At 53.2% G+C, this 18,992-nt stretch overlaps 1 protein-coding gene across 1 annotated transcript in view; it reads right to left on the bottom strand.

Moving 5' to 3' along the window:
* Positions 1-553: 553 nt before the first annotated feature.
* Positions 554-18,992, bottom strand: part of Hmcn2 (hemicentin 2) — a 195,050-nt gene continuing 176,611 nt past the window's right edge. Inside the window, exons 86-98 of the mRNA XM_012952006.2 lie at positions 17,909-18,178; positions 12,113-12,262; positions 9,124-9,261; positions 8,905-9,026; positions 8,332-8,569; positions 7,377-7,439; positions 6,952-7,074; positions 6,167-6,301; positions 4,765-4,893; positions 3,854-4,174; positions 2,828-2,947; positions 1,902-2,028; positions 554-899 (exon numbers count right to left, since the gene is read on the bottom strand). Coding sequence (XP_012807460.2) covers positions 554-899; positions 1,902-2,028; positions 2,828-2,947; positions 3,854-4,174; positions 4,765-4,893; positions 6,167-6,301; positions 6,952-7,074; positions 7,377-7,439; positions 8,332-8,569; positions 8,905-9,026; positions 9,124-9,261; positions 12,113-12,262; positions 17,909-18,178 — 2,282 coding nt within the window. The remainder of the gene's footprint in view (positions 900-1,901; positions 2,029-2,827; positions 2,948-3,853; positions 4,175-4,764; positions 4,894-6,166; positions 6,302-6,951; positions 7,075-7,376; positions 7,440-8,331; positions 8,570-8,904; positions 9,027-9,123; positions 9,262-12,112; positions 12,263-17,908; positions 18,179-18,992) is intronic.

Here is an 18,992-nt window from a genome sequence, read left to right as displayed (position 1 = left end):
CTCATGGCGATTCTCCTACCTCTGTCTCCCACTGCTGGGATTAAAGGTGTGCACCCATCACACGGGGCTAGGGAGGCCTTATTGGGACTACTGGTCTTCCCTCTGAGCATAGCCTCAGTTTAGCAAGGCAAAATGATTGGACAGAGAAACCAAGCCGGTAGAAATAAATTGTTTATATCATACACACACACATTCTGTGTTAGGATGACCATGGGAGGTGTGGACAAGGGACAGCCAATGTCCTCACCTCCAGTGGGTTTGCCCTCTCTGGGATCCTTGACCCCTGAATCTCTGTGCCCAGATCCCCCGCCCCCTAAGGTTTTAAGGTTAGGCCCAGAGGAGCTGGTCCAACAGGCTGGGTGTTGCTGCGGGGAGAGGCCTCGTCCCTGGGGTCAGGGCTGTGCGCAGAAGCCGTGTTTACCGAAGGTCTCGCTGACGCACGGGGCGGGAGAAGAGGACGTTCCACTTGTCACCGCAGGTGTCACGGGCAAGGGCTGCCCGGTGCCTGGGCGGGGGCGGGGGCGGGGGCGGGGCGGGCCCCGGGGGCCCCCGGTCAGTAGGGGTAGGGCGACACGGCGATGAGCAGCACGTAGACGCCGTGGTGGCGCGGAGCGGCGGCGCGCACGGTGAGCCGGTAGAGCCCCGCGCGGGTGAGCGCGCGCCGCGTGTAGACCGCGCCGTGGCCGGCGCGCAGCGTGCGCAGCGCGAACGGGCTCCGCGGATCGGCCTCCAGCACGCGCAGCTCCGTGCGGTTGGCGGGGACGCCGGCCTCCGAGAAGGCGGCCAGGCGCGCCACGTCGTGGTGGGCGCGCACGCCCAGCGGCAGCGACAGCAGCCGGTACTGCAGCGTGGAGGGGCCGTGGGCGCTGCAGTCCTGCGAGCAGCGGCGGAAGCACGTCCTGGGGGAGCAGCGCGGGTTGTGTGTGTTGGGGGGGAGCGGTTGGCACAGATACATCCAGGGCTTGGGGTCGCAGCCCTGTGACCTGCGCCCAGGCCCACCCCAGCTCCCCAGCACCCTCAGTTGCCTTCCCTGCAAATGCCGCTAGCGGTCCGTTTCAGAGACCAGGGGAGGAGCCTTCGCCACCACACCCCCACCCATCGGCAGAGCCAGTCCTCCCAGTGGCTTTCCCTGGGCAGCTCAGCGGACGCACACAAGACACTGATAAAACTCAGACCCTCAGGCCGACCTGGAGCTGAGTCACGCACTCTGGATGGGTAGGGGTTGACAGGACTCAAAAGATGCACTCCGCTCTGCCTGGGTTTCCTCTTCCACCAGTAGCTTCATTTCCCATAAGTTCAGGAAATCATTCCCCCCCCCCTCAAAAAAACAACCTTCCCAGCCCCGCATGGTGGCGCACGTCTTTAATCCCAGCGCTCGGGAGGCAGAGGTAGGAGGATCGCCACGAGTTCAAGGCCACCCTGAGACTACAGAGTGAATTCCAGGTCAGCCTGAGCGAGAGTGAGACCCTAACTCGAACACCCCCCCCCCAAAAAAAAAATCACCTTCCCAACAGAGCATGCCTGCAACTCTAAGGTCCTTAGGGTGTGCCTCACTCTACAGGAAGAGTCCTGGAGCTTGGCGGATGTCTCCTCCAGTTTATGTGTCTGGGGTTGTGTTTGTGTGACCCAATTCCCTGCGTTAGTGCTGCACACAGGGTTGCCCGCGACACTGTGCAGGGAATACAGCGCAGGGGCCAGCTTGCCCGGGCCTGGTTTACAGGCTTGCTCAGCATGTGAGGACATCGCCACGGCCCAAGACTTTTGGCAGCCTCGCTTCCTCTGGCCCCTGGGAGGCCTTCCTAGAGGCAGGGGTCCAGGCATGTCAGAGCCACAGAGGAAGCTGAGCCGTCCCTGGTGGAGAATGTAACCAGGCCCCGCATCCCAGCCGACTCCGTCCTTACCCTGGGCTGGAGCCCTGTCGGTAGGCAGCGGGACAGGGTGTGTCCACACACTGGTAACTGCCCCGGGTGTTGAAGCATATTTGGCCAGGCCCACACTCCACGTCATCTTCCTCGCACTCATTGATGTCTAGGGCGGCAGAGCGGAGTAGGAGTTGAGAAGGCAGATCCCAGAAGGGAACCAGAGGAGGCATGGGACAGAGTAAAGGGGAGCACTTTTCCCGTGCCCAGCCCTCCTCCCCTGAACCTCTCCATCTCCCTGAGGGACCAGGTCTCTTCCAAGGCACCAGGGAGATTTGGTGCAGGCCACCCTGTGGAGACCTCAGAACCTTGTGTCAGGCTGGAGAGGGGGTGGTTGGTACTGGTGCTCCTCCTCGGACAGGGCATTGCATCCTTGTCTCCCTCAGTGGATACCCCTCCCTTCCCAGAGGGCATTCACTGACCGCCATGGCAGAGCGGGAGGGTGGAGATGGGCAGAGAAGGTGGGATCCCATCCTATGCTGGGAACCAGCCCTATTGCCTATGCATCCCAGAAGATAAGGCTTCCCTTGGGGGTTAGAGGACGTTACGACTGCCATTGAGATCCGTTGTACCCATTCTCTTCCTATCTCCCTATCCTCCCCGCCCCCCGGCAGCCACCTGAAGGCGTACTGTGTGAGCCCCATCTCATCAGAAGGGTGAGGTTCGCAGAGGCAAGAAGAGTTGCCCAGGGACACAGGGCAGAGCTGGGGTTGGCCCTGTAGACTAGCTTTCAGAGTCTGCCCTTGTGACCTCCCTGTAGGCTCCAGGGTGGAGTGTCGATGGTGCGCCCTGAACCTGGCTGTGAGGAGAACCTCCCTGGGCTTGTGCCTCTGCCCCCGCCGCCCCCCAGTTGTGAAGGCTGCAGACAGCAGGGCCTGGCACCACTGCCCCGTGTCTGGCCGGCTCACCCTGACAGTTCTTGCCGCTGGGGAGGAGGCGGTAGCCCGAGGGGCAGAGGCACTGGTAGCTGCCTTCTGTGTTGCGGCAGGCATGCTGGCACAGGCTTCTCACGCGGCACTCATCAAGGTCTGGCTCAGGCAGGGGCATGGGGGCAAAGAGACGCTGAGTCACAGTTGCCAGGTGGTCACATGCTGTGCAGCGAGCCAGCAGAGAGTTCCCTGCCCCAGGGGGCTGCTCCCCTGTCATGCCCCACTCAACCCAGCTGCAGAAGTCTCTGGATTTGGTGAGGGCTGGGATGCAGCCTTGTCCCCATCACACAGGCAGGAGTGGGCACCCCCTCCAGACCCTTGTGCCAGCCTCTACAGGGTCTCCTCCCTCTGGCAGTCCCTCATCTACGTGTAAGATTCTGTTTCATTCCCCCAAACTTCCCCACTGAGGAGTGGGTTTTTTTCGAGGTAGGGTCTCACTCTGGCCCAGGATAACCTGGAATTCACTATGTAGTCTCAAGGTAGCCTCGAACTCACGGCGATACTTCTGCCTCTGCCTCCCGAGTGCTGGGATTAAAGGCGTGCGCCACCACGCTCAGCTTTGTTTTCTTCTTCATTTTTTTTTTAGGTAGGGTCTCACTCTAGCCCAGGTTGACCTGGAATTCACTATGTAATCTCAGGTGGCTTTGAACTCATGGCAATCCTGCTACCTCGGCTTCTCAAGTGCTGGGATTAAAGACGTGCACCATTATGCCTGGCTGTGGAGTGTTTCTCAAAGTGGGTTCTGTGGGGCATTATTTTTAGGGAGCCCTCCCTCTGGTAAATTACACTGTCTTGGAAAGAAAACCAGACCCCCTCCTGGAAGCCCCTGCCTGTCAGCATGGCCACAGCTCTGAGCCACCCTGCAATGACAAAGTAAATGGTCCCTTGCCCTGCCTGCCACTCATGAGCTCTGGGTCTCTAAACTCAGTGAGTGATGCCTCATGCCCAGCCTAGAAACCCAGGATAACAGGAGTGTGTGCTTGGGGTTAGCAGGGCCCACTTTACCTGTGCAGATGCCATTCTGTCTGATGAAGCCAGGTGGACACCAAGCCTGGCTCACACTGCTCAACGCTCTAGGACCCGGCCAGAGGGAGACCCAGGAATGGTAGGAGCCACCGGGGCTGGGGGTCAGGAGCCGCAGCCAGGGCAGGAAGGGGCCCCGTTGGTTGGTGGTAGTCCCATTCTGTTTGCTCTGTTCCAGGGGGACACAGGCCTTGCCATCATGTAGGAGGGTTTGGCCTGGTGGGCACAGGCAGCGATAGCCACCCTGGAGGTTGTGGCATTGGTAGGCACAGGATCTGGGCAGCTTTAGGCACTCATTTATGTCTGCAGAGGGAGACCAGGTAGGTGGACGGGAGGGTTATTGAGGGCCCTGAGCCCCATGGCTGCCCAAGCTGCCCCATCCTTCTTCTTCTTTTGAGAAGGGTTTTGCTATGTAGCCCAGGCTGGCCTTGAACTCATAACCCTCCTGTCTCTGCCTCCCAGATGCTGGGATGCTGGAAAGATGTCACCATGCCTGGTGCCAGCTGCCTCTTGCTCTCGGCTTTCCAGAACCCAGGGCTTCACATGCTATACGGAGACTGCCTCCAAGTTGGCTCTCTGAGGCCCCCACTACCAGCATTGTCTCTGACTCCAGGTCTGTAGTCAGAAGCCCACCCACTCAGCTCCCAGCTTCACCTCGGGCTCCAGTGCCCCAGCCCTACAGCCCCTAGCACGGGATCATCCATCCTCAGCCCGTCAGAGGTCCACCCCTGGTCTCCACCCTCCTTCCTCTCTTGGCTTCCATGGAGGTGCCCTAACACAGGGCCTGGTCAGTGCCTTCAGCCTCAGGACTCATCAGAATGCTGCCATAAACACACCTTGCCCTGCACCAGGGCTGTAACCCAGGCTCCAGCAGGGTCTGGGCATCCCCCTACCTAGACATGGCAGGCCAGGGCCCTGGCTGCGGTACCCCCTGGGGCAGCTGCATCGGTGGCTGCCTGGGGTGTTCTCACAGAGTTGGTTGTAGTGACACTCATCCAGCTGCTCTAGGCATTCGTCCACATCTGGGGAGGCAGGGTCGTGGTCAGGGGCAGAGCTTGGTCTAGAGCCCCTCCCCCAGGATGTACCTGCCCCCTCCACATCTGGACCTTCCCTGTTCTCTTTTTTCTCCCTTTTGGATAGATTCATTTACAGGCAGAGAGAAAGAGTGGGGGGTTGAAGGGAGAGAGAGGAGAATGGATCTATCAGGAATGAACTGCAGATGCACACCCCACTCTATGCACCTGCCTTTTCTGTGGGTATTGGGGGGTTGAACCCATGCTACCAGGTTTTGCAAGCAAGTGCATGTAACTGCTGAGCCATCTCCCCAGCCCCTCCTGTTCTCTAAGTGCAGCCCGGCAAGTGGCATGCAGAGGTGCATGTCCCTTGTCCCATTCCCATTCCCACCCTCTTGCCGGCTCAGGAGAGCAGCGGGGTCCCAGATCCAAAGAAAGGAAGGGGCATAAAATGTGAAGGCTTTGGAGGCAGGAAGCCCAGGGTCCCAGTTTTGCTCTGCCATGTTCTGGGCCCCCGAAAAGCAGTGATCCCTCTCTGAGCCTCAGTTTCCTCATGTGCACAGGGCTAAGAAGAGGCTCTCTTCAAGGGTGGTGGTAAGGGGAGAATTGTATCTTACATGAGAAGAGTTTAGGGATTTGTATGAGCTGACAGGGGGGAGGAACTGACGGAAGGAGGGAGGGATGGAGGAAAGGGTGAGAAGGAAGAGGAGCAGAAGGCAGGCCACAGGCAGAAGAACCCTCTGTAACTGCTGGGGTGCTGCTCTGAGAAGGTCGACTAGTGACATCCTCTCAGTTCTAGGTTGTCATGCTTCCCCTCTGAGGAGCCAAGGTGGCATAGAATGCACAGGGTCACCCATCCAAGGGTGGCACTTAGGTTTCTATCCAAAGGCCAGTCGCCACCGATCCACAGCGGTGACCGAGAAGTCATGTTGAGAAGGATTCAGCGGCTGTATCTGGGCTGGAACATGATGAACGGGGCGGAAGGCAGAGAGAAGTGATATGTATTTGCATCCCAACTTCTGTCCCCGCTTCATGAAACACAGGAGAAGCAGAAGTCCAGAAAGGAAGATGTCTGTCAGGGTACTTGAACTGCCATGACTGGGCTGGAGCAGAACTCAGACCTTACATCTCTGGGTTTCCTCCCCTGTGCTCTGGTTCCTTCTGCCAAGGAGTTCTGGTCACCCTGAAGCCCAAGTCACGGAAACTCCGCTGCCCGTCGGCAGAGTGCTGGTTTTCTCTGGGTTCTTGGGAGTGTGATGGGGGAGGGGGGCCCCCTTCTCACCTTCACAGCCGCTCCCATCTGCAGCCACCCGGAAGCCAGGCCCACATTTAGGGAGGCAGTGATAGGACCCCAGCAGGTTCACACAGCGTTGCCCATCTTGGCAGAGGTGGGTGTCCCATTCACATTCGTCCACGTCTGGGGGCAGACCAGGCAAAGGACTGAGTGGACATGGGCCCCCAAGCCATCTTTGCACCCTGAACCTGGCCCAGCCCATTCATATAGCCCAGGAGTCCTTGGTGTGAAGGTCTCCCCACCTTGCGGCTCCTGACACAAGGTTGTGGACTATATCCCCTTGGGCCCCATTTGGAAGGCCACAGGAGACTTGGTGGGGTTAGATATCACTGCTGGGAGGGGTTAGGGCACAGACTGAGGTCAGCATGAGGACAAGCTTCAGGGTCAGATCTATCATCCAGCTACTTTGCTCAGGGGACAAATAGAACAAGGGGGACCAAGACGTGTTGGCTCACTTATCAATCAGTTCCAGTGAGTCAGACGTGTGGCTGGGTGTGTTCCAGGTTCAGTAACTTGAGTGCCATGAGGATATGGGGAACCACACAGGCATCTGGGGATGCCCACCACCTGACACATGAGCTTTCCTGTCTGTATGCCTCATCATGGGAAGGGATCTGCTGGGGAATGGGGTATCTGCAAAGCCCAGGGAGGTATGAACATCTGGAGAAGACCACCCCGGAGATATGTGCCTCTGGCGGGGGATCTTGGTCCTGGGAAGCCTCCAGCATACACGTGTGGCAGGTAGAAGGAAGGCCTCCCCTGGGGTCGCTCACCTCTGCAGTTCCTGCCATCCCAGGCTAGGGAGAAGCCAGCTGGGCAGGAACATGAGAAGTGGCCAGGCACATTGCGGCAGGAGTGGGAACAGGGGCTGGGGCCACCCGAGCACTCGTCTGTGTCTAGGTGGGGAGACATTGGGTGCGCTGTATCTTTTATTTATATTTATTTGAGAACGGGAAAGAGGCAAAGGAGTGTGTGAGCGAGAATGGGCGCACCAGGGCTTCCGGCCACTGCAAACATGGGGAATCAATCCGAGGTCCTTTGGCTCTGCAGGCAAGGGTCTTAACCATTAAGCCATCTCTCCAGCCCAGGTGCGCTGCATCTTTAGGCCCTCCTGCCAGCTGGCCTGGATGGGCCATGTATCCCAGGGTTAGGGGCTTACCATCTTCCGTGCTAGGGTCGGGGGGGGGCGCGTGCTTACCCACACAAAATTCTCCCTGGCTATCCAGCTCAAAACCCTCAGGACAGCCGACTTCATTCTCCTCTGTAAGGAAAAGGAGACAGGCCTAAGAACAAAGGGGTGCCCACTTCCCAAGCCACCTTGTCCAGGGCAGGGGCTCACAGCTGCCTCCTTGGGCTGCCCTGGGCAGTGACCCCTGGCTGAGAGCTCAGCCCCATTCTTGAAACCAGACTGGTGCCAATGGGGCAGCAACTGGCTCCAGGCCCAGGCCTGTTGGAGATGGTGTCTGGGAGACATGCTTTGTTGGGTAGATGTTAGCCCAGTGGGGCTGGGCAGAAAGCCTGGCAGATCAGGGAGAAATCAAGTAGAAAGCAGGAAGCCACATTATGACAGCCATCCCCGGGTCAGGTGACCACTGGGGGTCAGCTAGGGTTTTAGAGTCCACCCCGTGAGGCTAGCTACGCCACGCCCCCTGCTCCATGGGGGAACATGAGGCCCAGGGAACACCAGGGCATTGTCCCCGGGGGCCCCCAGTTGGAAAGCTGTGCAGTGCGCTCTGGTCTAGGGTGTATCTGGCCTTACAGTTGTGCTCTTCCTATCCGCCCTTGTCCAATGTTCACCCCCTTCCAGGTCCTCAAGTAGTGATGGCATCCCTCACTTGTGACTGTAAGGCATACTCAGGGGGGGGGGGTCTCCTGGGGTTGCACACATGGTTCCCAGTCTGTGGGGCCTCTAATGCAGGCACCTTGGGAGAAGAGCATGGGTGTGGCTCCAGCCTTAGATAGCCTGAAGACCTCTGTCCCTGCCGCCTGGGGTACAAGGGAGGAAGGGCAGGGGGGCGGGGGGGGAGGGGCAGGCTCCTAGGAGCTGAGCTGTCTTCTGGCCCCGCCCCCACTCCATGCTCAGTCAGCTTTATTTGGGGCCCTGGCGGGTCACAGCCAGAGCAGCGGAGGTGGAGGTGGGAACATCGCATTACCAGCTTGCAGGGCCGTGGTGAGCTGGAACCGCAGGGCCTCAGCGGCTGGGTCGAAGGCCGAGCTGATAGCCGAGGCCCGCAGGTGCTGCACGAGCTGGGGCTGGGGGCCTCGCTCCACGTCGTACCGGATGCTGTGGTTGCAGCGCATGGAGGCTGGGAGGCCGTCGTGGAGGAAGCGCTGCGTGGAGCCCACAAACAGCTGGCCGGGCCCCGTCTGCACATAGCGTTCCTGGAAGTCCTAGGGGAGGGGGGGGGCACTCCTGAGCAGCTGGGGAACTTGGAACTCCAGGAGCTAGGATGCTATAGAGAGCTTTGGGAAAACCTCTCCCCTTCTCCAAGCAGCCGGCAGCTAGGGACAACATTTGCTTTCAGCGTTCTCTGCTTATGGAGTGGGAAGAATAGCCTAGACCCCCAGTTAAGCCTCACTGTGACCTTTTGAGTCCAAGGGCAGACCACATCCCCGCTTCCTGGTGTCAGGAAGGAAAGAGGGCCTGGCTGCTCAGGATGGGGAGATGGTACCTTACCCACTGCACCAGCCAGGGGCCCATGCCATCCCATGCCATCCGTACATACCTGCACTTGTAGGTCTGCATCAGCCAGGCTCTCAGGGACCATGCCGTTGACCACCACATCAAGGAGCAGGAGTCCTTGGGCATCCAGGCCCCGAGCCACCTGGGACATTGTGAGCAGCTCCCCTGCAACCCATCCCCCACCCAGCCCAGAGTCACTTTCAAGACAGGTCCTAGAGTTAGAGCCCCATCTCCCGGTCACCTAGGGAGACAGCCTGTTCACCTGTAGCAAACTCCACGTGTGACTCTTGCCGGAACTTGCCACCGGTTAGGGAGTAGCCATTCAGCGCCTCTCCACTCTCGCCGGCCAGGGCCCAGTAGATGGGAGCAATGGTGACCACCAGCACTCGCATCAGAGGGCCTGGACAGGGTGGGACGACACAGAGGCCAGGTTAGAGCTAAAGGCTCCTCTTCTGCTCAAGATTCCTCTTTGGCTCCCTACTGCTCCCAGACAGCTAAGACCTTTCCCTCCCTGCCCATGCTCGGCTTCAGGACTCCCAGATATTTTTTGTTTGTTTGTTTGGTTGGTTTGGTTTTTCGAGGTAGGGTCTCACTCTGGCCCAGGCTGACCTGGAATTAACTCTGTAGTCTCAGGGTGGCCTTGAACTCACAGCGATCCTCCTACCTCTGCCTCCGGAATGCTGGGATTAAAGGCGTGCGCCACCACGCCCGGCTTCCCAGATATTTACTAGAACGTAAGTCATGTACATACTTCATGGGGCACTTGTGAAAAAGAACATAAGTTTATATAAAGAAATGTGGCCAGAACCATCATGAAAACAAATGATCATAAATGTTGGCGGGGATGTGGAAAAAGAGGAACCCTTCTACACTGCTGGTGGGAATGTAATCTGGTCCAGCCATTGTGGAAATCAGTGTGGAGGTTCCTAAAACAGCTAAAGATTGATCTACCATATGACCCAGCTATAGCACTCCTAGGCATATATCCGAAGGATTCATCTCATTTCCTTAGAAGTACGTGCTCAACCATGTTTACTGCTGCTCAATTTATAACAGCTGGGAAATGGAACCAGCCTAGATGTCCCTCAACTGATGAGTGGATAATGAAGATGTGGTATATTTATACAAAGGAGTTCTACTCAGCGGTAAAGAAAAATGAAGTTATGAAATTTGCAGAAAAATGGATGGACCTGGAAAGGATTATACTAAGTGAGGTAACCCAGGCCCATAAAGCCAAGCGCCACATGTTCTCTCTCATATGTGGATCCTAGCTACAGATGATTGGGCTTCTGCGTGAGAAGGAAAATACATAAAGGGAAGAGAAAGGAAGGGAGGAGGGTACTTGATATTGTATATATGTAAGTACAATGTGAGATGGGGAGGTAATATGATGGAGAATGGAATTTCAAAGGGGAAAGTGTCAGGGGGGAAGGAGGGAGGGAATTACCATGGGATTTTTTTTTATAATCATGGAAAATGTTAATAAAAATTTAAAAATTAAAAAAAATAAAAGAAATGCGGCCAGAGAGATGGCTTAGTGGTTAAGTCTTGCCTGCAAAGCCAAAGGACCCAGGTTTAAGTCTCCAGGCCCCATGTAAGCCAGATGTGCAAGGTGACACATGTGTCTGGAGTTTGTTTGCAGGGGCTGGAGGTCCTGGTGCACTCATTTTTTTTTCTCTGTCTCTTTTTCTTTCTCCCCCCACCGCCCCTTTCTCTCAAATAAAAATAAAAATAAAAATAAACCTTTAATGCAAAAAAAAAAAGAAAGAAAGAAAGAAAGAGAGAGAGAGAAATGCATGGAGCTTGCTGATGTTTAATTGCATTCAACAAATACAGACTGAGGGCTACTGGTCACCAGGGAACTAGGATTCCACATGCTACCATTATACATTTGCTGGGCTGAGTTGAAAATCAACCAGGCATTCTAAGTTACAGATGACTTTTGGCAAGAACCCAGAAGAGGAAGGAGTGTTCTAAGTCATTGGCTTTGAAAAAATAAATAAATAAAGCTAAAAAAATCTGCCCTGGATGTGGATTCTCAGACTTTCATGTGATGTCTGGACCTCCTGGGGCCAGCTTAAGCCACAGACTGGGCGGCGGGGGGGGGGGGGGGTGCACCACCCACTCCTAGCTTACTTAGGTCTGGGACAATGGCAACAGGTGATGGTGACAGGGGCAAGCTGGCCCCCATACATGGGGGACAGGGCCTTCCCAACTGCTCTGTGCCTGGCCCCTCCTGTCCTGGGGCCAGATGTTTCCCCCCAGGCGGGCATTTGGCTTTCTTTGATCCAACTTTGCTGACAGCTGCTCAGAGTGAGTGGGACCAAAGTCCCTTGACCCTACTCACATCACGCAAGACTGAGGCCATGAGCAGCATCTGATGAGCTACCCCTGGTGAAGAAGCTGTGGTCAACACCGCCCTTCCCCTGCCCTGGGTCCCTGAGAGGGGCCTCGGGTCCCCTGGGCAGACCACTGGCAAGGTCTGTGAGCCTCACCTAAACACTCATTGAGGCGCTGCATGGAGAATCTGAGCAGGCGGGCAGTTCCTGGGTCTCTAGCTGGTTTCATAGTGGACGCTTCCTCTTTTTGGAAGAATCCAGAGCTGTTTCCTCCACATCCTCCTCTCTCCCTCCTCCCACCTGGTCATGCTGACAAGAGACACTGCCACCTTCACCCTGCCTCCACCACAGCTCGTCACCCAAGGTTTGCCCTCCCAGGGACCCATAACCCATAACACCCTCTCGCTCTCTTTCACTGGCATTCTCTCTCTCTCCTCTTCTCTCTTCCTTTCCCTGGCCTTCTCTCCCTTTCTGTCTCTCCTTCTCACATCTTTTGGATCATGTCGGTCCCTCCTGCCATTAATATAAGTTCTTGGACTCTAAAAGGGGTCTGTCTTTGGTTTTCCCTCCAGCTCACATCTCGTTTCTGGAGACCCTTTCCTTTGTCACCAGCCTTCCTCTCGCCACACCACACTGTCCTGCTCGTTTCACGGTCTCCACTGATGTCAAATGTCAAGTGCAGTTGCTTTGGGTGGTGGTGGTGGTGGTGTGTGTGTGCTGTGAGCAGGAGAAGAAGTGACCTGCTACCATGGCTTGGATTTGGCTTCCAGACACAGTCCTGTCTCAGGGAACCAGACTCCAGGCAAGCCTCAGAGCAGTCTGTGCCACCCTATGGGCTCAGTGTGTGCCCTGAGGTCCTCGGTGGGCTGGGATAGTGGCTTAGAGGCAGGTGTCACTCTGGTCTCTACTTACCCACACTTGCTGGGACGTGGCCAATGCTACTGCGGATGGTGGTGACTCCGGAACGTGCCTCCTGCTGCACACTGGTATTGAGGGTGGCCATGTCAAATTCCTGGCCATTGATCGTCCCAATCAGGTTACCCCAGCTCCCCCGGGGCGCCCCTGTGAGGCAGAAAGTGAATAATAATGCCATGTATTATCTGCCCCATGCCTTTGGTACAAAGGCACTGCTCTCATTCCTAGTAAATTAAGGAGTGAGCTGGGGCTCAGAAAGGTGAAGTGATTTGTCCAAGAACACACAGCTAATGGTTGATGGACTCAATATACAGGAAAGAAAAGGAGACAGTGAGTGAAGAGGGGCTCTGAGCTGGGTACCAGCTTCTAATTGTACTCCTGACATCACCTTTCTTGAAACCAGCAAGTCAGGTCCCTAAGCCACCCAAGATGGCTTATATATAAAATGAGGGGTTGGGGGCTAGGAAGTATAGGGGCTAGAAAGATGGCTTAGCAGTTAAGGAACTTGCCTATGAAGCCTAAGGACACAGGTTCGCCTCCCAGAACCCACATAAACCAGGCATACAAGGTGACTCATGCACACAAGGTGGTGCACAAGTCTGGAGTTCGATTGCAGTGGCCAGAGGCCCTGGCATGACAATTCTCTCTCTCATGGAAACAAAAAAGGAAAAATAAAATGAGAAGATGGGTCCACATAGAACTTGCTTGTTTGTAAATTGCCAAGAGCCACAATGTCAGGGGATGGCATACTGTAGAAGTTGGGCACCATGCCAGGAGTTGAGTTCCATCCCAGATCCCCCTCATTCCATCAGTTGGCCTCGGCTCCAGCTGGCCTGCAGCTGGCCTGGCTAGGGTGGGCTGGTTTCTCAGAGGCCGCCAGGCAGTCTGGCAGATGCTCTCTTGCACAAATCCAATGGCCAGTGCAGGCAGGGGGCAGGGGGCCTCTATTTCCTCTGTCTGATGAGCCAGCTGCCTCCTCTGGGCAGATGGCATTCCAGGGGACACAAGACAGAGCAAGCCTGCCCTTTGATTCATTAGCTCTCAGGGGAAATTAACACGAATTGCTCATGGGCTGTCAAAAAAAAAAAAAACACAAAACATTCCACATCCAGGATCCTAAACAGTCAATCAGGGCTGGCTCTGATGAGATTTGATGCCCATCTGGGATTGCTTCTTTGCCAAAGGGGAGCTGGTGGTTTCAGGGAAGAAGGCAAGAGCCTGACCCCGTGGCCTTGGAAGGAGCTCAGAGCCCAGGAATGGCCGGCCACTATGGACTCAGACCCCTGGTGTCTCAGCAGTCACTTGTCCCTGGCGTGGCCAGGGCGGGGACCCCTCATCAGGCTGTGGGAGAACAGAATGGAGCAGGCAGCGAGGAGAGAATGGTTTGTGGTCAGAAGGCCTTGAAAACTGCACTTCAGCTGGAGGAGCTCAGGTAGTGTGCTTACTGAGCATGTGCAAGGCCATGGCTTCCAGGCCCAGCACTGCAAAACAAAACAAACACCTCGTGGTCTCTTTTCCTAGCAAACTCCCCACCCCTTGAAGGGACTTATCCTAGGGAAATATTCAGTTCTACCTGCTTTGTGCACTTGGGAGGGGAGGCTGGAAAAAGAAATTTCACTTGCTTCATTAACACAGCCACCAGAAACAAAGATGGAGGCACAGCATGCAATGAAATGGAGCCAGTGAAGGTGGGTCCCCAAATAGGTCACCGCGGAATGTCATCCAGACAAGATTAAAAAAAAAAAAGTGCAGAGCTGGAGAGATGGCTTAGTGGTTAAGCGCTTGCCTGTGAAGCCTAAGGACCCCGGTTCGAGGCTCGGTTCCCCAGGTCCCACGTTAGCCAGATGCACAAGGGGGCGCACGCGTCTGGAGTTCGTTTGCAGAGGCTGGAAGCCCTGGTGCGCCCATTCTTTCTCTCCCTCTATCTGTCTTTCTCTCTGTGTCTCGCTCTCAAATAATAAATAAAATTAAAAAAAATAAATAAATAAAATAAATGTTTGTAGTGGCTGGAGGCCCTGGCACACCCATTCTCTCTCTCTCTCTGCCTCTTTTTCTCTCTGTCACTTTCAAATAAATAAATAAAAATACACAAAAATATTGAAAAAAAGAAAGTATACCGCTTTATATTGGGGGGGGGTTAGAGCCTGGGGTAGTGTTACATGCCATATTCCCAGCACCTGGGAGGTTGAAACAGGAGGGTTGCCATGAGTTCCAAGCCAGCCTGAGTTATTGGTTAAGAATCTGTCTCAGAATGAAAATACTTAGTAGCAGAGACCAGTAAGTTAAAAAGGAGACATAAAGGGAAGAGAAAGGAAGGGAGGAGGGTACTTAATAGGTTGATATTGTATATATGTAAGTACAATGATTGAGATGGGGAGGTAATATGATGGAGAATGGAATTTCAAATGGGAAAGTGTGGGGGGTGGGGAGGGAGGGAATTACCATGGGATTTTTTTTTTTATAATCATGGAAAATGCTAATAAAATTTTAAAAAATTAAAAAAGAAAGAATATGTCTCAGGGCTGGAGAGATGACTTAGTTGTTAAGGCACATGCCTGTGGACCCTAAGGACCCAGGTTCAATTCTCCAGGTCTCACATAAGCCAGATGTACAAAGTGGCACATGCATCTGCAGTTTGTTTGCAGTGGCTACAGGCCCTAGTGCTCCTGTGCTCTCTCTTTTCCCCTCTCTTTGTCTCTAATAAATAAATAAAATTGAGCTTTAAAAAAACAAAGAAAGAAAGAAGAATCTGTCTCAAAATAAAACAAATAGAACAGAACAGAACTTATAAGAATTGGTAATTATGGAAGATTATTACTTTTCTCCTGTCAAATTTCTGTACTATTGGACATTCCTGAAAGTAGCATTTGTGGGTGGGTGGGTGAATCATAGTTTCCATCAAACAGGGGGTTGTTTAGGGTTGAGCTGTGCCCATACCCTTGCAAATTCACAAACAGATCTGAGCCCCCATATTCTTTGGATGGGACTTTGTTTAGAAACAGTCTTTGCAGAGGAAAACAAGTGGAAATGAACTCATGGGGGTGAGCTTTTAGTGAATATGCTGGTGTCCTTATAAAAAGGGGAGATTTAGAAACAGACACACAGAAGGTCACCCTATGTTGATATAGACAGAGATTAGGTAAAGAATCCATTAGCCAAGAAATGCCAAAGAGAGCCAGAACACAGCAGAAGCTGGGGACAGATTCTCCCTCATGGCCTCCGGAGGAACCAGCTCTACCAACACCTGGATCATGGTCTTCCAACCTCCAGAACTGCAAGACAGTCAATGTCTCCTGCCTAAGCCCCAGCCTGTGACTTGTTATGTCTCCCCAGGGAATCCACCCTGTGCATCAGGAGATCAGAAGAACTAGAACGTAGCTCTGAGATAGAAGGGGATCCCTCAGACCAGAAGCCATCCTTGACCCAGCATTTCCAGCAGGCTGCCCAAGAACCACTGAACCTTCAGGATACATTTGTTGGCATTCTAACCTTGCTTAAGGATCAGGGAAGTGGGGACCAGAAAGGCTCTCACATTTGGTTGGCAGTGGCTCTAAGTGGGGAAGTGTCAGGACCCAATTCCAATTACCTGAGAGGTGCTTCCTGGAGAAGGGATTTATGGAGACTGATTTTGATACTATTTATAGAAATAGGGCTGGAGAGATGGCTTAGCAGTTAAGTGTTTACCTGAGAGGCCTAAGGACTCCAGTTTGAGGTTCGATTCCTGAGTACCCATGTAAGCCAGATGCACAAGGTGGTGCATGCATCTGAAGTTCGTTGGCATTGGCTGGAGACCCTTGTGTGCCCATTCTGTCTATTTGCCTCTTTCTCTCTCTCAAATAAATGAATAAAAATTAAAAAAAATTAAAAGAAATAGATTGATGATGTCTACCATGGACAGGGCTAAAGGAGGGATCTATGGAGAGATTATGACACTGTGTGGAGATAGATTAGTGATATTTGTAATGGGCAGAGTTGGAGAAAGTTTCTAGAGAGAGGTTCTGACACTGTGTATGGAAATATGTTGATGATGCCTGCCATGAACAGGACTAGAGAAGCGTTCTACAGAGAAAGATCCTGACAATGTGTGTAGAGATAGATTGGTGATGTCTGCCATGGGCAGGACATGGGAAGGGTTCTATTGAGGAAAAAAAAAAGTCTAATTTTGCCTGTATGGACCAATTGATAATGCCTGTCATATAGAGTCACACATGTGAAGTGTTTGCTGTAGAGGCATGGACAATCTATAAATAATATTCTGTGACTTTTCTTTATGTAGGTTTGAGTTATTTTATTACTATGCTTTCTCAGGACAGCCCTTCCTTAAAATTTTTCTTTCCAAGGTGGGGTTTCACTCTAGCTCAGGCTGACCTGAAATTCACTCAGTAGCCTCAGGTGACCCTGAAGTCACAGCAATCCTTCTGCCTCTGCCTCCCGAGTGTTGGGATTAAAGGTATGTAACACCACGCCTGGCTTCCCTAATTTTTTTTAATTTTAATTTTTTGGTTTTTCAAGGTAGGGTCTCACTCTAGCCCAGAGCTGACCTGGGGTTCACTATGTAGTCTCAGGGTGGCCTCAAACTCAAGGAGGTCCTCCTACCTTTGCCTCCCAAGTGCTGGGATTAAAGACATGTGCCACCATGCTTGGCCTTTAATTTTTTTAAATATTTTATTTTGTATTTGTTTATTGAGAGAGAGAAATTGTGGTAGTTTGAATAGATGGCCCCCAATACATTCACTGTTTTATTAGTTTATAGTTTGCATGTTCAGCCACCTGGCTGGAGGCAGTGTGGGCGGGGTCACTTGGTGGTTCTAAGGTGTAGTGGTGGGTTTGAGATTTCAATCTAAAGATATGCAAAGTGTGCCTAGTTGGAGTTCCTAAAGTGTGCTGAGCTGTGTGGCTTTTGGCTTGTGCTTCTCTCTCTATCTGTTTGGACCTGTGAAGACAGGCCAGCTTCTTCTGCCATTATGGAACTTCCCCTAGATCTGTACGTTTCAATAAACATCCCTTCTTCCATAACTGTGCCTGGTTTGGAAGTTCACCTCAATGAACCTGAAGCTGTCTGCCACAGACATATACAGAAATAGGCAGGGAAAGAGAGAGCGAGAGGGAGAGAGAGAGAGGGAGAATGGGCACACCAGGGCCTCCAGACACTGCAAACAAACTCCAGATGTGTGCATCCCCTTGTGCATCTAGTTTATGTGGGTCCTGGGGAGTTGAACCTGGGTACTTTGGCTTTGCAGGCAAGTGCCTTAACCACTAAGCCATCTCTCCAGCCCTGTTTCCTTAATTTTAAGGCTTTGCATGACCCAATGGAAAATGGAGCTGATTAAGGAGGGTCAGAAGGCAGGGCTACTGACATCATTAACTGTATGTATCCTTTCTGACCCCCTACATGGGCCAGCATTGTGTGACGTGTGGGACAAGTTATAAGTAACAGATATTCTCAGCAAACTCCTCAAGGACACCATGTCCACTCTTGTTTCACTTTGCCTACTTCATGGAGTGCCCAAGTGGAGGGCACAGATTGATGCAAGATGACCTGGAACAGCCCAGTGTTCCCTGGTCAAGGCGAGTGGCAAATGCTTAGTGTCCCTGAGACTCAGTTTCACCAACTAGAAGTGGACAAGACGCCCTACATAGTGTTCCCAACTAATCTGTTTATAGTTTGTAACTAAGTGAAGAGTTGAGGAGTAGATAGGGTGGTGATTTGGGCTCCGTCTAAACAAGGCACCCCAAGTCCCCCAGGGTTCTGTAGTCTTGCTCCACACAGGTCTAAGTTAGGATTCTCGGTACCTCTCACGGCCAGGACTGCCTGGGCTGTGGCAGAGCCCAGGTGGTTGTGAGCCATACACTCATACGTTCCAGCATCTCCAGCCTCCACGCGCTCCAGCCACAGGCTCCCATCGGACAGGGTCTGAAGCCGCCGGCCAGCCTGCAGAGGCCGACCTGCCCGTAGCCACTCGATGGTGGGTGCTGGCTCTCCAGTGGCCTGGCACCGTAAAGCCACATCCTCCCCAGACCTCACTGTCATATCCTGGGGTTCCACCTGGAACACTGGGGCACCTGTGGGAACACCAGGAAACTTTTAGGAGCAGTTACTCATCCTCATATATTTCAGCAGTCCATATTCTATATTCATTCAGATGCACTAGAAAGCACAAATAAGTGATCCTGCCACTCAGCTACCTGCCTCCACATTGCCCTACCAGACATGCTTCCCTGCTGAAGACGCTGCCATGTACACACGCCCATGCTTGGTTCCATGATGGTGATGGTAGCCCCATGAAAAAATATTGCCTGGTGATGTCAGCACACTCAGATGTCCTCATGATGAGGAAACTGCCTAACAACCCCCTTCTCAGAATGGTCTCTATGATGATTTATACTGATTATCCAACTGAAAGGACCTGGACTTGAAGGGACCAAACTGACACCATGGCAGGCTTCAGTAAAGTACCATCCTAACTCGGCCTAACTTTCAGTTTCCTGGAGAGGCAGGCAAGACTTCTGGGAAAAGGTGGGCTGTTACTCAACAGTGACCCTGACATGTGGCTGGAGAAGACAGCCACCCAGGGACTGAGTCAGTTCCTGGAGACATGTCCAAACATGCCCAGACATGTCCCTTTTGTGCCTTTTGCCCCAACCAATCAAAGATGTACAAATGTAATTGCTGCCTGCTTAGCCAATCATGATAAAGGGTTACCCAACCTGCTTGGAATTCCCCTAGACCTAGCCCACCAAGACTTTAGGACCAATCAAAAAAGAAATACAAGTACAGTTACTGTTCAAATTAGCCAATCATGTTAGAAAAGAATAAGCCTGTCAAAATTCCTCTAGCTATTCTTAAAAGGAGCCTGCAAGCACCTCTAGGGGTTGC

Source organism: Jaculus jaculus, chromosome 1 (assembly GCF_020740685.1).
Source record: "Jaculus jaculus isolate mJacJac1 chromosome 1, mJacJac1.mat.Y.cur, whole genome shotgun sequence".
Classification (NCBI taxonomy): domain Eukaryota; kingdom Metazoa; phylum Chordata; class Mammalia; order Rodentia; family Dipodidae; genus Jaculus; species Jaculus jaculus.
This window is presented reverse-complemented; position numbering and strand designations above follow the sequence as displayed.